The sequence below is a fragment of the Cucurbita maxima genome, unplaced genomic scaffold, assembly GCF_002738345.1.
Source record: "Cucurbita maxima cultivar Rimu unplaced genomic scaffold, Cmax_1.0 Cma_Scf00005, whole genome shotgun sequence".
NCBI classification, from domain to species: Eukaryota; Viridiplantae; Streptophyta; class Magnoliopsida; order Cucurbitales; family Cucurbitaceae; genus Cucurbita; species Cucurbita maxima.
In genome coordinates, this window is record NW_019272021.1 from 6,113,369 (window position 1) to 6,128,316 (window position 14,948).

Sequence of the window (14,948 nt, forward strand, 5' to 3'; positions counted from 1 at the left end):
TTTAAAACTAAATGTTTGAAATGTATTTTAAATGAAAATATATATTTTAAAATACTTAAAAGTCATTTTTTAACCTATTTATAAGCCTTATTTATTATTATTATTTTAAAGAAACGGTGAAGCATATTCTAGGCAATGGCATAGCAACATGCAATGATATATAAATAAAGAATTTGTGTAGGTTGGAAAAAAAAGACATAATATATTTAAATAAAATAACTGTCAGCATGGAATTCCTACCATTGGCGTGGTGTCCTATTGCGGTGACGTCTTTCGGGTGATGTAATCAACGCCTTTGCAAGTTTTTTTTTTTTTTTTTGTCATTTATTTTTAGATTATTCTTTTTTTTCTTCTTCTTTAAAACGGGGTAATTTCCAAAACAAAAATTTTAATATTATAATATACTCTCGTAGGGGGATAGGGACGGATAATATAACCTCGTCTTTGTTACAGGCTTTGTCTGTGTTTATTTAATAAAGAAAAATCTCTTTTTCACTAATTTCTCAACTCTTCGATCTATTCGAAGATAGTAGTTAGATCAAGAAGAGAGAGTATGAAAAAACGCCAACTAACGAAAAATGATGTCAATGATCATAATGTTACCGAGCTCAAAGCTAGTATATTAAAATGAAACGAAACTCGCATCAATGACAACACCTGGGTGACATCATACGTTTGACCAAATCACAGCCGTTGATTGTTTTGAGTTTATTCTCCATTGAATAGTCCAATCCAAAAGCTAAAGTACAAAATTTATATCGCTGTATATATTGACTTGTTCCCCGGAGAGTTTTCTTGGCACATTGGAGCTTTTAATGAAGTAAATTCCTTTCCACTTTTTTAAATATATTTAATCCCTATTATTTTTTAAAAATATTAAAGTCTTGCAATTTATTAATGAAAATTAGAAGTTAAATCATGTTTAATTAAAAAAATCACGGTCTTTATTAATTACTAAATTAAATTAAATATGGGGCTGTGGAATTTTGGATAATAATAATAATAATTAAAAAAAAAAGAACAATATGGATGGTTTAAACATTATCGTTATTTATCACTGAAAAAAGTTAATATTTTATTTTATTGACTCTAATAAACGACAGCCGACAATTTAATTTCTAATTAAATTCCAATTTCACACGCCTTTTTCCCTCCTTTTGCCTTTATTTTTATCCCTTAAAAGCAATGCCATAATTCTTTTACAAATATAAATTATAGAAATTAAATTAAAATGTAAAAATAAAAATATAATTTTTAAAAGTTTAGAGACGGAAAATTATATATTTTTTTCAATCATAAAATAATAATCTCATTTATGAAAAAAAAAAAGCGAAAATAAAGACATAAATAATTATTATATACTTTTACATTTAAAAAACATTGATAATAAATAAACATTTTATTTCTTCCACAGCTTAAATCTAAAAAATTGATTTATTAATTTACAATTACTACCATTTCTGTCTCAAGTTGTCAGCCTCCAGACGTCATCGCCGTGACGTCGGACATTAAGCTGATCGTTTTTTCCCCCAAAATTCCAACCGGAATTCGCCTATAAACTCCCTCCAATTTCTCTCCGACAGCAGAATCTTCGTTTTTCGGCGAGAGAAATTTTGTTCTGGTCAATTTCCATGGCGACGACGTCGTCTCGGAGTATTGAAATCACCGTCATCTCAGGGGAGGATTTAAGAATCGATCGGAAAAGTGTGAAGAGGAAGACATTCGTAACTGTGAAGTTCGATCGCCAGAGCATCGGCGGCGGCGGCGGCGGAAGAACGGAAATTGATGAGCGAGGCGGCTGTTATCCGTTCTGGAATGAGAAAATGTTGATGGAGATTCCGGTGGATGCAATGTTCTTGACGATCGAGGTGCATTGTGGATCTATTTCCAGGAACAGGATCGTCGGAACGGCGAACGTTCCGGTATCGGATTTTCTCGGACGGTATAGACCGGAAAATTATTTGCATTTACTGAGTTATAGATTGAGAGATCGATGTGGTGAACGAAATGGAATTGTTAACATTTCGGTGAGAGTTAGGGCACTGGAATCGGAATCGGAACCGGAAACGGAACCGGCGTTAACTTCCAAAGCAATGGTTGGAGTCCCGGTGGCGGAGACGGCGAGTTCCCGCCGGATTTGCGGTGGCGTAGTGATCGGCGTTCCTCTCTGGAGTTCTTACTCTTAATCTATATGGATTTTCCGATTATTTGGGCTTTTTTTAAAAAAAAATAATTAGGAGAATGGGCTATTAATGGAACTAATTTCACAAATGTCCAGAGATTTAAATATTTTAATTAGGATATGTCTTTAATGTCCTTTGTCTTTAAAGAAATGAACGGTTACTAAAGGGTTAAATTGTAATTAACTATCCATTTAAGCCTCATTTAATGATTATCTATTTAGTTATTTGTTTTATTTTTTAGGAGATGATTTGGGCCTTCTTATTGGGCTTGGGGACATAGTTCTATCATCTATGCTAGCCATAACGACGACGTTTGAAGGAATAGAAAAGCATGAAATTAAACGACGTCGTTCAATGACATTTCTGAAAGTGGTTTATCCATCTGGTTTCTTAAAGTAATTAAGGCCGCGGCCTCATTCTATCAAACTCTCATTTCTCTCGAGCCCTTCACCTCGAAGCTTAATTCTCTCCGGCTGCTAACCCGAAGCCACGACCGTGGTTCTTGTTTCAGATGCTCTGCCGGTCAGACGGAATTCTTCACTCGGCTTGGCAGGCTGCTCAAGGAGAAGGCCAAAAGCGATGTCGAGAAGGTCTTCTTTGGCTTCTCAAAGACTCGTGACAACCTTGCTGTTATCTATGAGTTTCTGCTGTACTGGAACCTCCCGGAAATCGATAGAGTTCTCGACGAACTCGAAGAGGTCTGTATTCTGCTCCTTTTCTGTGTTCTCCTTAGTTTTATGTTTGTGTCAATGAGAGGAAAATAGTTATGATCATGAGTTATTGGATCATTTGAACTCAAATTCGTGAAAACTAATCTACTGTTCTCTTAAGCTTTCTTTTCCAGTGTATGAATTCAACCGAGATGTAATGCGATTTTAGTTTATATTTGTTTCTTCTTTGGCTTCTCAAAGACTCGTGACAATCTTGCTGTTATCGATGAGCTTCTTCTGTACTTGAACCTCGCGGAAATCGACGGAGTTCTCGACGAACTCGAAGAGGTCTGTATTCTCTTTAGTTTTATGTTTGTGTCAGTGAAAGGAAAATAGTTATGATCATGAGTTATTGGATTATTTGAACTCAAATTTGTGAAAACTAATCTACTATTATCTTAAGCTTTCTTTTCCAGTGTGTAAATTCAACCGAGGTGTAATGCGATTTTCGTTTATATTTGTTTTCTCGTAAACTTTTCTCATATCTTTATTTACGAAAATGAACCTAAATCCTATACTCTTTCAGAACTGAAATTTTGTATGGCTCGAATGTTTTGCAATTTGGCTATGCCATTATATATTGATAAAGGTAGGTACTGCTTTTAATATTGGAGTCTTTTGAAAACTTTCCAGAGTGTACTTCTTTTATATATTGAAAGCTTACCTGCTGCTATGCCATTCATTCGTGAGCCGAGTAAAAAACTATAACTAATCGTTGTGTTGAAAATTTTGTAGGCATTATTTGTGTCTGATTTCGGGCAAAGGATCGCACCATTAAGATCGTGGAGAGCTTGCGTGACCACATCAGCAGGTAAGCTTTAATCGAGTAGTGAAACAAAGGTAATTAGTTCCAAATTGTTTGAATGCCCTGCTTTCTATCATGGAAGATTTTACCACACGGAATGAATTAATAATTATTAAGTTTACAGTTAAATCCAGCACTAGTGGCACAACTGAGAAATTTAGATGTCTTTTCATTTTGAAGAAGTTTCACTTGCCAAGATTTTATATTCATTTAGGTTTTAGCAGAATCGTAGAACTCTGATTTAATTTTGAAGTTGTAGTTTTTTTATGATAGGTATGTTAGGTTATGAAGTTTGCTGTTATTTATAACTTAGTGTAAAGCTATATAGGTTAGTAAATAATAAATAGGTATGTACATTAAAAAAAAAATGGTAAAAAGATGGTAAATAATTATATATAGTAGATAGTTATATCTGTTAAAACTATATAGAGTAAGCTGAACCATATATATATATATGAGCTATGAAAATGTACACTTATTCTCTGTATTCTCACATATTTGATGTCATCCATACAGATCTTTTAGTAAAAATTATCCTTGCATTTTCTTTATCAGGTTCTTTGTGTTTATCTAGATCGAGTGTTCTCTGTATTCTCTCACATACTTGAAATCATCAATACAAATCTTTGTGTTCATTTAGATCGAGTGTGTGCGTTGTTGTGTGATCCTAACAAGGCAAATATGATGAAAGAGATGTTTTAGATTCCATTGGTTTTGAATTCTATATTTCCATATCCAAATAATCTGCAATGCTTGATCAACCTTGTAATACATTGATCAAAATGATCCTAGGATGCATTAAAGAAGAATGTTTCAGCGTTTTTGGCAGGGAAGGGGAACGAAACTGACCTTCAACTTGGATTCCGGTGTGCGTTCTTTATAGCCTGATGGAAGAGTTAATAGCATGTAAGAAAGCTGTGGGCAAAGTTATTCCAGGGGCACCGAATGTAAGCATTACTATTTTAGCCATCCTACCTTGTTAACTTGCTCTATTTTCTTAAGCCACATGTGTAGGCATTCCACACTGTTAGCAATGCATAAGCCACCCAGTTTACCTCTAATATTATTGAGCATGCTGACCCATTATTAAGTGAAATTATGAAGTCTTAGTTAAGTAATTAAGAAGTATTAATATACCGGTTTTTTTGAGCACAATTATAAAAGTTCAAGTCTACTGCTCGCAAATATGGTTCTTTCCAAGCGTTCTCTTCTAGATTTTCCCTCAAGATTTTAAAACGCCTGTTATGAGGAGGTTTCCACACTCTTATAAGCAATGTTTCATTCTCTATCTTCTTATCAAGAATATTTCATTCTCATATTTAACATATGTGAGATATAAGAATATTTTATTCTCATCTTTAACAGATGTGAGAGAAGAGGTTTCCACGCCTTTATAAGGAATGTTTCATTCTCACAAATGTGAGATTTTTTCCACATCTTTATAAGGAATGTAAATCTCAAAGTTCACCCTGTCACACTAGGCATTCTCATCTTTAACTGATGTGAATCTCATTTGGAGGCTCAGCGTCAATGCTGTCACATAGGGAGAGATCTTTTCCACTCCTTTATAAGGAATGTAGATCTAAAAGTTCATCCTGTCACACCAGGCATTCTCATCTTTAACTGATGCGAGATCTCACCATTCACTCTCTTGGAGGCTCAGCGTCAATGCTGTCACACAGAGAGAGATTTTCACACTTTGGACTGTTTAGGCATTCTCATCTTTAACTGATGTGAAATCTGTTAGGGAGAAATTTTCACACGTTTATAAGGAATGTTTCGTTATCGTTATCCTCTCAATGCGGAATCTCACAATAAACATAAAACATGAGACTCTTGTGAATGCGACACTTTCTATGATTTTTCTTCTCTTTCTTCTCTCCTGGTGTTAAAGTCGGGGCTGCTAACAACCATGATATTAGTTTTAAAAAATGCATGGATTTCTCATGGTTAATTGGTAAGATTCTCAGCTCCAGTTGAACCCTCGTAACCATACTTACACTAAAACTATTAAGAACTTGATGGCATTCGTAATTGAATTGTATTTATGAAACTATTTCTTGTCTATATTTATATTATGTCAGATTGTAAATAATAAACTATAAGTTGATGCATCCACTAATGTATAAATATTATTATTTATTTAATTCAATTATCAATAGGTTCACCATTGATTGCAAAACTGAACCAAAGCTTCCACTTTTTTCCTACAAATTGTAAATAAATATACAAGGACAATAATCAAAAGCATCTAATCCATACATTTCCCTACTCTTTCCAACTTTGCAATAGTAAATACATTTGACACGATTATTCAACCTGAATACAAACTCGAGATTGTTGGAGATATTTACAACTTTGCCATTGGCATGTTATAAAGGGTAGAACGAGCTGTGTAGATCAACTTTCCTGTCTTTTGAAGTCTGAAATCTATAGCAACTACATTCAAATGTTTTCCACTCCTTAAAATAGAAGCATCGATTATGACCTCTGCCTGCAAGAACGGTTTTTTTTATAAATAACGCACCTTGCTAAAGTATCGAGGCCGGGACAAATAATCGAGTAAAATGTATGTCAAGCTTGGATATTATCATCATAAGTAAAGCTACTTGAACATTCAAAACTATGTTTACTCTGTCCTATTTGTTTGGTCATACAATTTTCTATGTTATACGCTAAGACCGTTCTTATTCACATCATACAAACTACTATATTTGTATCCATCCTATAACACCCAAGCGAACTCGGTCCCAGTTGTGGGTTCTAGTTTTGATGTTGACATCAAGAATATTATAAAGTTTTGACAATTATCGTTTAATTCTTAATCCCTCAATGAGAGTGCCCTCAATTAGAAACTCAGAATCCAGATGAAAACTTATGAAGGGCAAGATTGTTGGAAGTGAATACCCCAACCAATAATAAACAATTAAGCACAATGGTAGGATGAGTTTCAAATCATAAGAAGATAAGTGGTCCCATCCAAATTTATAGGCCACAGACAGATTCATGCGACCCTTCAGCCCATGCATGGGTACCCAAAAGTTTGCTGGTCCAGGAAAACATTCTCAGTTTCTCAGGGCTCTATCATCTGAGAAATCTCAACATTCAATTTCTATTATAAACTTCCCAGCTTTCGAAACAGAAAAAATAAAATCCCAAGAAAACCAGCTGAATTAACCAATTCAGTTCATTCAATTTGAAGTGTCATTCTTGATGATTCGTTCGGATTTTGTTGGTTCAACTAGCTCATTTCAATTTTGGTTAGTTTTGTTGGATTCTTTAGGTTCGATTCAGTTTTGGTCAATTCGGTAGACAATTCGGTCAACTTAACTAACCTACTCAAATAATCAGGAGGAAGCACAACAGTAACTTAAATTTTACTCACATTTCGTGGAGCGCCTGAGAGATAAGAGATGCTTAGTTCCCCAAGAAATAACTCCTTATCCTCTGCCATGACAGTTCGGGCACAAGCAATTGATGAGAACTCAGCAGCCGCAGCAACAAATCCTCCATGTAGAAAACCATAGCGATTCTGAAATTATACAATAGATATCTCTGTTTAATGTGAATGGAAACAATATTGACCGAAAGCTGATAGAAGCAGATGAAGAGAATTTGAAAAATCTCAGCAATCAAAATTCAAACAGACCGATACTAAGTTTTCAAGATCCAATAGATACCGTTTCGATTCAAATCAGGCACCAAATTTTCTCAGCATGAATTTTCAAGAACTCAAAGATATTGCTTCGATTCAAATCAAACATCGAATTTCAAGTTCCGCAAGATATTGTTTCGATTCAAATCAGACGCAACACAAGGAACGCACAGTATTAGAAACCGCATACCAAATTTCTCCTAAATTCGATGAGAAAACAAATCTGGATGGAGAATTAAGAAATTACGGATACAGCAGGTTTGACGGAGAGGAGGTAGGTCAGACGGCCTCGTTCGAGGCGGCGCTGCCAGAGATGACCGCGAATGATATCGGAATAGAATCCCTTGGTGTTGCAATCGTCCGGAATTTGGCCGGAACCGCTCAATCCATTGAGCAATTCTATAGTCCCGCGTAGGTCCTCTTCAGACATATCCTTTATCTGAATCGTCGGAGAGTCGAAGATTAACGAAGGAGTTTCTGAAGAAGAAGGAGTTGCTGAAGAAGAAGGAGTTTCTGAAGAAGAAGGAGTTGCTGAAGAAGAAGGAGTTGCTGAAGAAGAAGGAGTTGCTGAAGAAGAAGGAGTTTCTGAAGAAGAAGGAGTTGCTGAAGAAGAAGGAGTTGCTGAAGAAGAAGGAGTTGCTGAAGAAGAAGGTTTCGCCATTGTCGTTCCTCTCAACCTCCTTCGCTGCTCAATTTCAGACAATTTTAGTGCTTACAGAATCAATCGGAAAAAATACGCAAATACTTTCTGTACTGGGCTAAGCCCATATATTTGGGCCGAACGAAAGGCCCATATAAAACTCAACTAATTTCTAGGGCTCCCACGCAGAGTCCTATAAATAACCCTTTAAAGCGGCTCAATGGTTTCATCTACTCCTTCGACTCTCTCTCTCTCTCCCTCTCTCCCTCTCTCTTTCGTTGTTTTATCTTGTCTTCGCACTCATCGTCGATTTATCCCCGCCGGTGATCCGAATATTTGTCACCGTTTTAGTTTCTTCTTTCTTTATAGGTAGCGGGACAAAGTATCTTGCAGAGGATGAGGAAAATAACTGCAACAAAATGATCGAAGTATTTCGTGATTACTTTCATATTTAAGTCTCTGATGCTCTTCACTTTGTCCTGCGAGTATTTTGAATGATTTTTCACTCATTTTTTCCTAAATCTCATCGGCTTCTCTAAGTCTATGATGTGGTTTTCTTTGATATTCTTGAAGTTTGGTTGAGATATGATGCGATACATTGGTCCGTGTTTCTGAATTAACCGTGACTGAATTTCCATATAAGCACACTCTGATCTCTCCAATCTTAATAACTCTGTTTTGCCTTTCAAATTTCGAATCGAGTTCTCGGTTTTATTTCGTTCTTCCGTTTCTCTCGTTGTTGAAACTGAAGTAATTGCAATTTGAAGTGTTGAGCTTCAATGCAATATTTAAGTTCCAGTTTTAACTATGGTTTTCAAAGATTAGGAAGACAGCTGAAAGAGTTTGATTCGATATAGTCTTTCAAATTCAATGATCTTTCTCTACTCTGACTAGTTGAGCTATTTAAAGAGTTTTCATGATTTAAGTTTTTGATAATTTTATTTTTAACATTTAACTTTCACTTTTTATTTTTTATTTTTTCGAGAGAAATTTGCAATATCAAGTTTGTATTTACAAGTTAATTAATAATCAATACTTATTATTTTAGGAAAAATTTAAACCATTCAGACATACATTATTTTGAAAGTTGGGTGACATAATGTCATTGATGGTCGGTGGAATTGATCTTAGCGGTGTCCTTATTTGAAGGTTTTTATTCAGCCATTGCGGTGGTGCAACCACTCCGGTCCTATGTTTCTTTCGAATCTTCGTTTAAAGCTGCAATTAATTGATCAACATTGGCATCGCTTTACCAGGCACATTCTTCACATATCGGGAGCTTCTAGCCTCTAATGTGACTCACACACCGTGCTTGGATTGATTCTGGAACGCTTTTTATTTTTACTGTTTTAACATTCACTTGTATTAAAAATCACAGTACTATTGTATTAGAAAATCTTTGTAACATGTTCTTGATACTATATTCGAGCTAAAATTTTCCCGGAGTCTATCTTTAGCACTCATTATTTAATTGTCTACAATCTTGCTTTTGGTCAATATATCTATAATGGAATGATGATTTGACGTCACTATTTCTACATCTTTTATAAATACCCATATGACACATAATCTATAAAAAAGATAATTGATAGATGTCCATATGATCATAAAATTTGAAATGTTTATTCCAAGGGTTATCTTAATCAGCAAAGTTTAAACATTAAGTTTTCTCAGCAAAGTTTCAAACCCATAAGAAAAATTAATATTAAAAAGAAATAAAGAATGAAAAGTATTGCAATAAATCCAAATTAAGCATTTAGAAGAGATGCAAAATCATGACCATTCATCCAAATTAGGGTTTTCCAAATGAAAAAAAATGATTAGGTTTGAAATGGTCAAAGAAGGAAACCCTATTCCCCTCAAAAAAACATCTGACAATGTCCGAAATTGGAGATCTGCAACCACAAAGTTTTAGCTTTAGGATACAAAAAAAGCACTCTTTCCAACATAATCTTATGTATTTAAATTTAGCTTTTTATAACACAACAAATCCAAAGCACTAATTCCCATTCTCTTTTCTCATCCATCCCATTTCACTTACCTTCTTTTCATAATCTTGTCTGAGATCTCATCCTCAGACAACTTGCAATTTTTTTTTTTTTTTTTTTGCAGTTTCTCGAGGAGCTATCGCTCGAATCGTTGTCGTAGACGAAAAATCGAGAAGGAATAAAGATGTCATTCACTGGAACATTGGACAAATGCAAGGCTTGTGACAAGACTGTTTATGTGGTTGAGTTGCTTTCTCTTGAAGGCAATCCTTACCATAAGTCTTGCTTCAAATGTAGCCACTGCAAAGGCACTCTTTCCGTATGTCTCGATTTACACTTTTCGTTCTTTTGTTCGTTTGATATGATCAATCTTTGACCCAAATCGTCTTTCACGACAGATGAGTAGTTACTCATGGATGGATGGTGTCCTGTATTGCAAGCCTCATTTTGAGCAACTCTTCAAGGAATCGGGAAATTTCAGCAAGAATTTTCAAACTTGTAATGTTTTTTCTTTTCCATCTCTTATCATTTTACCTATTTTTCTATCATTCTCATTCTCATTATATTTTTGGCAACAGCCAAGCCTTCCGAGAAGCAAAATGATATGGTATGTTCCCATTCTGGACCGTTCCATAACGATTTGAAACATGATATATTATAGTACTATCAAGAATCGTTATTTCTCAAGATCACTCCCGAACATGCTTGAAAGCACGAGATGTCTTCTATAATTCATGTTTTAGTTTACCATCAAATGCAATTCGGATATTAATTACGTAGCTCGGTAACTTTCAAAATGTGTAGCAATCGAGGGCTCCTAGCAAACTGTCCTCCATGTTCTCTGGAACTCAAGACAAATGCTCGGCCTGCTCGAAGACGGTTTATCCATTGGAGAAGGTCTATAGTTCTTCATTTGGTTTTGTTTTGTTTTGTTAAATTATAGGTAGAATGTTAGTAGATTTGTTGGATAATTAAAAGTATGGTTCAGGTGACTCTTGAGGGGGAATGTTACCATAAGACTTGCTTCAGGTGTGCTCATGGTGGGTGCAATTTGACACACTCCTCTTATGCTGCTCTTGATGGAGTGTTGTACTGCAAGCATCATTTTGCTCAGCTCTTCATGATCAAGGGCAACTACAACCATGTCCTTGAAGCTGCTGCAAACAAGAAGGCCACCACGCCGCCGCCCGAATCAGCGGAGGAAGATGAGGCCAAGGGCAACGCCGAAGCTCAGTCCGAGGAAGGGGCTGTAGAAACTTAAAATGCCTTCATTCTGCTTCCATTCACCAGAGTTTGGGAGTCCTTGGCTTTCTTATTTTTTTGTTGTTGTTTGAGCTATTTTTTCTCTCTTTTGCTTCCAAAGTTGATTTGTAACCAATTTGGGTTTGTTTTAAGGCAATTCAACACATTATTTCTATGCCCCATTGGAGCATGGAAACACAATGTGCCATAGTTTCTTTCGGTGAGAGGAGAAGCTGGAATAAAGCACACTGAATGCTATATATCATTTCCAATCACTATTTGTCCCAAATATGTGCTCTCTTTCTCGTTTTCGGTTTTTATTTCAAACTACTGTTCTAAATCGTTACTAATATTTTGACCCATAATGATATATCTATATATTTCATTCAAACTATTTGTCATTTCAAGGTTAAGAAGATAGAAGCGCTTACCTGCCTCTCCATAAAAGAGCTTGTTCGATAGTTCTTCCGCGGACGCACTCTTTGATTGTGAGAAATTGACCATCACCAAAGATCTTTATTGCAGTTCACGTTGGCATGGGATTTCACGCTTCTTCCAACAAGAATGCACCTACGTCAATTATATCCTATCAATTTCAGTTAAGGAGTCAATACTCACAAATTTGTGTAAACTCCCTAATAATATATGCAAAAATTCATAGTTGAAATACTCAAATTTTAACAATATTTTTTTTACCTATTATGTCATTTTCATTCAAAATAGATAAAACCTAACCAATTAATGGGTAAAAATAGATTTTTTTTAACATTAAATATAGTTGAATGATTACTCAACAAATCCAAGAACAATAATTTAATGATTACAAAAATTAACGTCAAAAGTAAATCAAATATAATTGTCAATCAGAGTAGATTCATTTCAAATAAATGGCTGCAAATTATTTCCATCAAGCTGTCCTAAATTGAAACAGACTAATAACTCAGCCAAACAGACCGGCTGATTTCTGATTAGATCAGTTTGGTTCATTAATTTCTAAATGCAACTACAAAATGTGTTCCTGTGGTTAATTAAAACACACAACAATTTCCACAAGTCATTCTCCATAAAGAGTAAAAAAAAAAGGTTATAAAATGACTTGAAAAGAAGTGTGCTCACATGGGGTTATTTCACCGCTTAGTCCTTGCTAAGGGAAGCTTTCTGTAAAATCATAATAAACTTCCAAAGTTTCACTGGAAGTTATGTGTTCTTTTTGCTGCTGTAAGTGTGTTGGAGAGCAGCATCGCTATCGTCATTGGCCCGACTCCCCCGGGTACGGGAGTAATGGCTGAAGCAATTTTGATGGCCTCCTCATAACAAACGTCTCCAACTAGACGATACCCACGAGGGCTACTTGCATCCTGTCACACAATGATGATAACAACAAGAGTGAAATATTGAATGTAGTTCAAAACAAGCTACAAGATTTCAGTTTAGCCATATGATCATAGACACACCGCAAAGATGAAATCGATATAAATTAGTGTCTTAGTAATTTTAGATAAGAAACGATATCGGGATAGAGAGAACTCACTCCCAAAAAAAGCTATTTAGCTCACCTCTACTGGATTAATTCCAACGTCAATAATAACTGCTCCAGGCTTGATCCAACTTCCCTTAACCATATTGGCTTTACCAACTGCAGAGATGATAATATCAGCTTGTTTTGTTAACTCTTCGGGGTCCTTGGTCCGAGAATGAACGACGCTAACAGTTGCATCTTCTCCCTACTTAAGATGACAAATGTTACAAGACAAAATCTAAATCAGTAATATTGTAGGAATTGAAGTCAATAAATGGAGTTTGATAGAATGATAAACATATAAGACATTAACGAGCAAAATCTCACTTGAAGCAAAAGAGAAGCTGGAGTTCCTACAATATTGCTTCGACCGATTACAACAGCTCTCTTCCCTTTGATACTAATGTTATATCTATGCAGCAATTCAATACACCCTTTTGGCGTACATGGGACAAACAATGGTTCTTCACCTCTCATTGCAAGACGACCGATGTTTAGTGGGTGAAATCCATCTACACATTTTTCAATGCTAACAGCATGCAATATATTCTGTTCATTCATATGCTGCCAAATCAACGAAAACATAAAGTCAAGAAGCATATAATTTTTGACATGATGATCATATAAATTTACATAGAACACGGCTTATTAAGATACAGATAATTTAAATTAGAGTGCCATTAGTAATATGCTAAGATAGTATAGTAAATTCCGATAAGATCATTATTTGACAAAAGAAATGAAGTTCTAGTAAACATACTTTAGGAAAAGGTAATTGAATGAGGATGCCATGGACAGATGGATCATCATTGAAGTCGGATATATACTTGTGTACTTCTTGCTCGGTACAATCTTCAGGTAAGTTTACTTAAAAAGATTTAATACCCACAGATTCACAAGCTTTGTTCTTATTTCGTATATAAGTTGCAGAATCCTTCCTATCTCCAACAAGGATGACTGCTAAGCCTGGAACAACACCAATGGCACCCTTCATTCGAGATACTTCGGCAGTAATCTCCTCTCTAATCTGCTTCGCCACCAGTTTTCCATCTATCACTTCCGCAGTCGCCTCGGTTGAAATTGAAGCTGAAATAAAAAGAAAATTAGAGTCCAGAATCCTTTGCAAGTAAAAGAGAAAAAAAAAAAAGAAAAAAAAAGAAGCTATCCGCTGCTCTAAGAAAGAAAAATTAATCTGATTTCTACACACATAAGTTCTTTAGAAGTTGCAAAGCAAACATAAAACTAAAACAATTGAACACCATTTCAGCATCAATTACTCTGGAAGTTAGATAGCTTGCAAGTAGCCTAAAATCAACGCAAAAATATTCCAGAGTTTCCACAAGCTCAAGAAGCAAAATTATATGAAAATGAGAAGCAAGATCTTCAAAACATGAAACTCTAAATAAAAAATCATCACTATACTTTTTCATAAACAAACAAGAATAGAGGCACACAGAGAGAAAGGCCAAGAAGACGGTGAAAGAGACCAGCGCCATCGGAGTTTCGAAGCCTGGTTCGAGTAGAGGGAACAAGACGGACAGTGGCGCAAGGAGAGCAATCTGTGAATTTCATCGATGACGCCATTAGAAAATGGCGTAAGAAAAATCTGCACGTTTTGCTAAGGAACTATAGAGCTGCAGAGCGGAGGAGAGGAGGCACCGACGTAGAGGACGGCGGAGAGTACGGCGGAGGAATGCCGGCGCGGGACTCTTGAGAGTGAGGTATTGAGCGGGACGGGTGGGCTAAGAGAAAATAAATCCCTTGAGGCGCGAACACGGACTATTAACCTCAACAGTTCCCAGTAGGAGGCTGCTTTTTTAATTATTGAAAAATAAAATTTATTTGAATTAGACTTGGAATGTAGTTTTTTTACATATATATTGAAATTAAGATATAAATCTTATTTCAACGTATAAAATAAATAAATAAATAGATATTTTATACAATAACATTTTAATTTTAATAAAAATTATAAAAAAAAAAACTAACCAATGTTAATCTCAACTCAATTCTACTCTAAAATCAAATCAAGAACACCTCACACCTAAAATATTAATATTACTCTTTATTTATTTAAAACGTTAGATTATTATAAATTACGAGATCGGGTAATTTTTTGGTCCTCTGCTAGTACTTGTGGATTCAAAGGCCCAAAAAGAGGGACACCATTTAAACAACGTTCTCTTTTAGACCTCTCAACCAATGG

At 35.3% G+C, this 14,948-nt stretch overlaps 3 protein-coding genes, 1 long non-coding RNA gene, 1 other non-coding gene and 1 pseudogene across 12 annotated transcripts; 4 read left to right on the forward strand and 2 right to left on the reverse strand.

The window, feature by feature from the left end:
* The first annotated feature begins 1,461 nt into the window (after positions 1–1,461).
* LOC111479767 (cell division protein FtsY homolog, chloroplastic-like) lies at positions 1,462–5,517 on the forward strand. Of its 8 annotated transcripts, XR_002717686.1 has the most exons (6): positions 1,463–1,942; positions 2,695–2,881; positions 3,095–3,181; positions 3,629–3,704; positions 4,516–4,645; positions 5,064–5,517. XR_002717686.1 is itself a non-coding variant. In XM_023124615.1 (5 exons), the coding sequence occupies exons 1-5, from the start codon at positions 1,632–1,634 to the stop codon at positions 4,544–4,546; spliced, it is 717 nt and encodes a 238-aa protein (XP_022980383.1). In that variant the 5' UTR covers positions 1,463–1,631; the 3' UTR covers positions 4,547–4,759. The 8 variants fall into 8 exon arrangements, 7 of the variants coding, with proteins under 7 accessions (XP_022980386.1, XP_022980387.1, XP_022980383.1 ...); XM_023124615.1 differs by lacking the exon at positions 5,064–5,517 and having other exon boundaries at positions 4,491–4,759; XM_023124614.1 differs by lacking the exon at positions 5,064–5,517 and having other exon boundaries at positions 4,528–4,759.
* A 355-nt stretch (positions 5,518–5,872) lies between these two features.
* Positions 5,873–8,014, reverse strand: LOC111479273. The gene is made up of 3 exons (XM_023123823.1): positions 7,601–8,014; positions 7,084–7,230; positions 5,873–6,192 (listed from the first exon to the last, which is right to left on the reverse strand). The coding sequence occupies exons 1-3, from the start codon at positions 8,012–8,014 to the stop codon at positions 6,049–6,051; spliced, it is 705 nt and encodes a 234-aa protein (XP_022979591.1). The 3' UTR covers positions 5,873–6,048.
* Positions 8,015–8,232: 218 nt separating this feature from the next.
* LOC111479829 lies at positions 8,233–9,441 on the forward strand. The gene is made up of 2 exons (XR_002717696.1): positions 8,233–8,421; positions 9,143–9,441. It is a non-coding gene; the product is annotated as an uncharacterized LOC111479829 (long non-coding RNA).
* Positions 8,380–8,461, forward strand: LOC111480138. Its single transcript, XR_002717754.1, has one exon. It is a non-coding gene; the product is annotated as a small nucleolar RNA Z199 (small nucleolar RNA).
* Positions 9,442–9,825: 384 nt separating the features above from the next.
* On the reverse strand, positions 9,826–14,509 carry LOC111479823 (annotated as a pseudogene).
* LOC111479786 (LIM domain-containing protein PLIM2c-like) lies at positions 10,166–11,353 on the forward strand. Its single transcript, XM_023124644.1, has 5 exons — positions 10,166–10,300; positions 10,380–10,479; positions 10,560–10,588; positions 10,786–10,878; positions 10,970–11,353. Exons 1-5 carry the CDS (start codon positions 10,166–10,168, stop codon positions 11,240–11,242), a joined length of 630 nt encoding a protein of 209 aa, XP_022980412.1. The 3' UTR covers positions 11,243–11,353.
* Positions 14,510–14,948: the final 439 nt, after the last annotated feature.

Bases quoted from the DNA above. Each gene is read 5' to 3' on its own strand.
- LOC111479767 (XM_023124613.1), top strand. From the start codon at position 1,632: ATGGCGACGACGTCGTCTCGGAGTATTGAAATCACCGTCATCTCAGGG. The intron at 1,943-2,694 runs GTATAGACCGGA...TTCTTGTTTCAG, and splicing joins GTATCGGATTTTCTCGGACG to ATGCTCTGCCGGTCAGACGG. The intron at 3,705-4,515 runs GTAAGCTTTAAT...AGAATGTTTCAG, and splicing joins TTGCGTGACCACATCAGCAG to CGTTTTTGGCAGGGAAGGGG.
- LOC111479273 (XM_023123823.1), bottom strand. From the start codon at position 8,014: ATGGCGAAACCTTCTTCTTCAGCAACTCCTTCTTCTTCAGCAACTCCT. The intron at 7,231-7,600 runs GTAATTTCTTAA...GTATAATTTCAG, and splicing joins CCGTCAAACCTGCTGTATCC to AATCGCTATGGTTTTCTACA. The intron at 6,193-7,083 runs GTGAGTAAAATT...CCGTTCTTGCAG, and splicing joins TCTCAGGCGCTCCACGAAAT to GCAGAGGTCATAATCGATGC.
- LOC111479786 (XM_023124644.1), top strand. From the start codon at position 10,166: ATGTCATTCACTGGAACATTGGACAAATGCAAGGCTTGTGACAAGACT. The intron at 10,480-10,559 runs GTAATGTTTTTT...TTTTGGCAACAG, and splicing joins CAGCAAGAATTTTCAAACTT to CCAAGCCTTCCGAGAAGCAA. The intron at 10,879-10,969 runs GTCTATAGTTCT...AGTATGGTTCAG, and splicing joins CGGTTTATCCATTGGAGAAG to GTGACTCTTGAGGGGGAATG.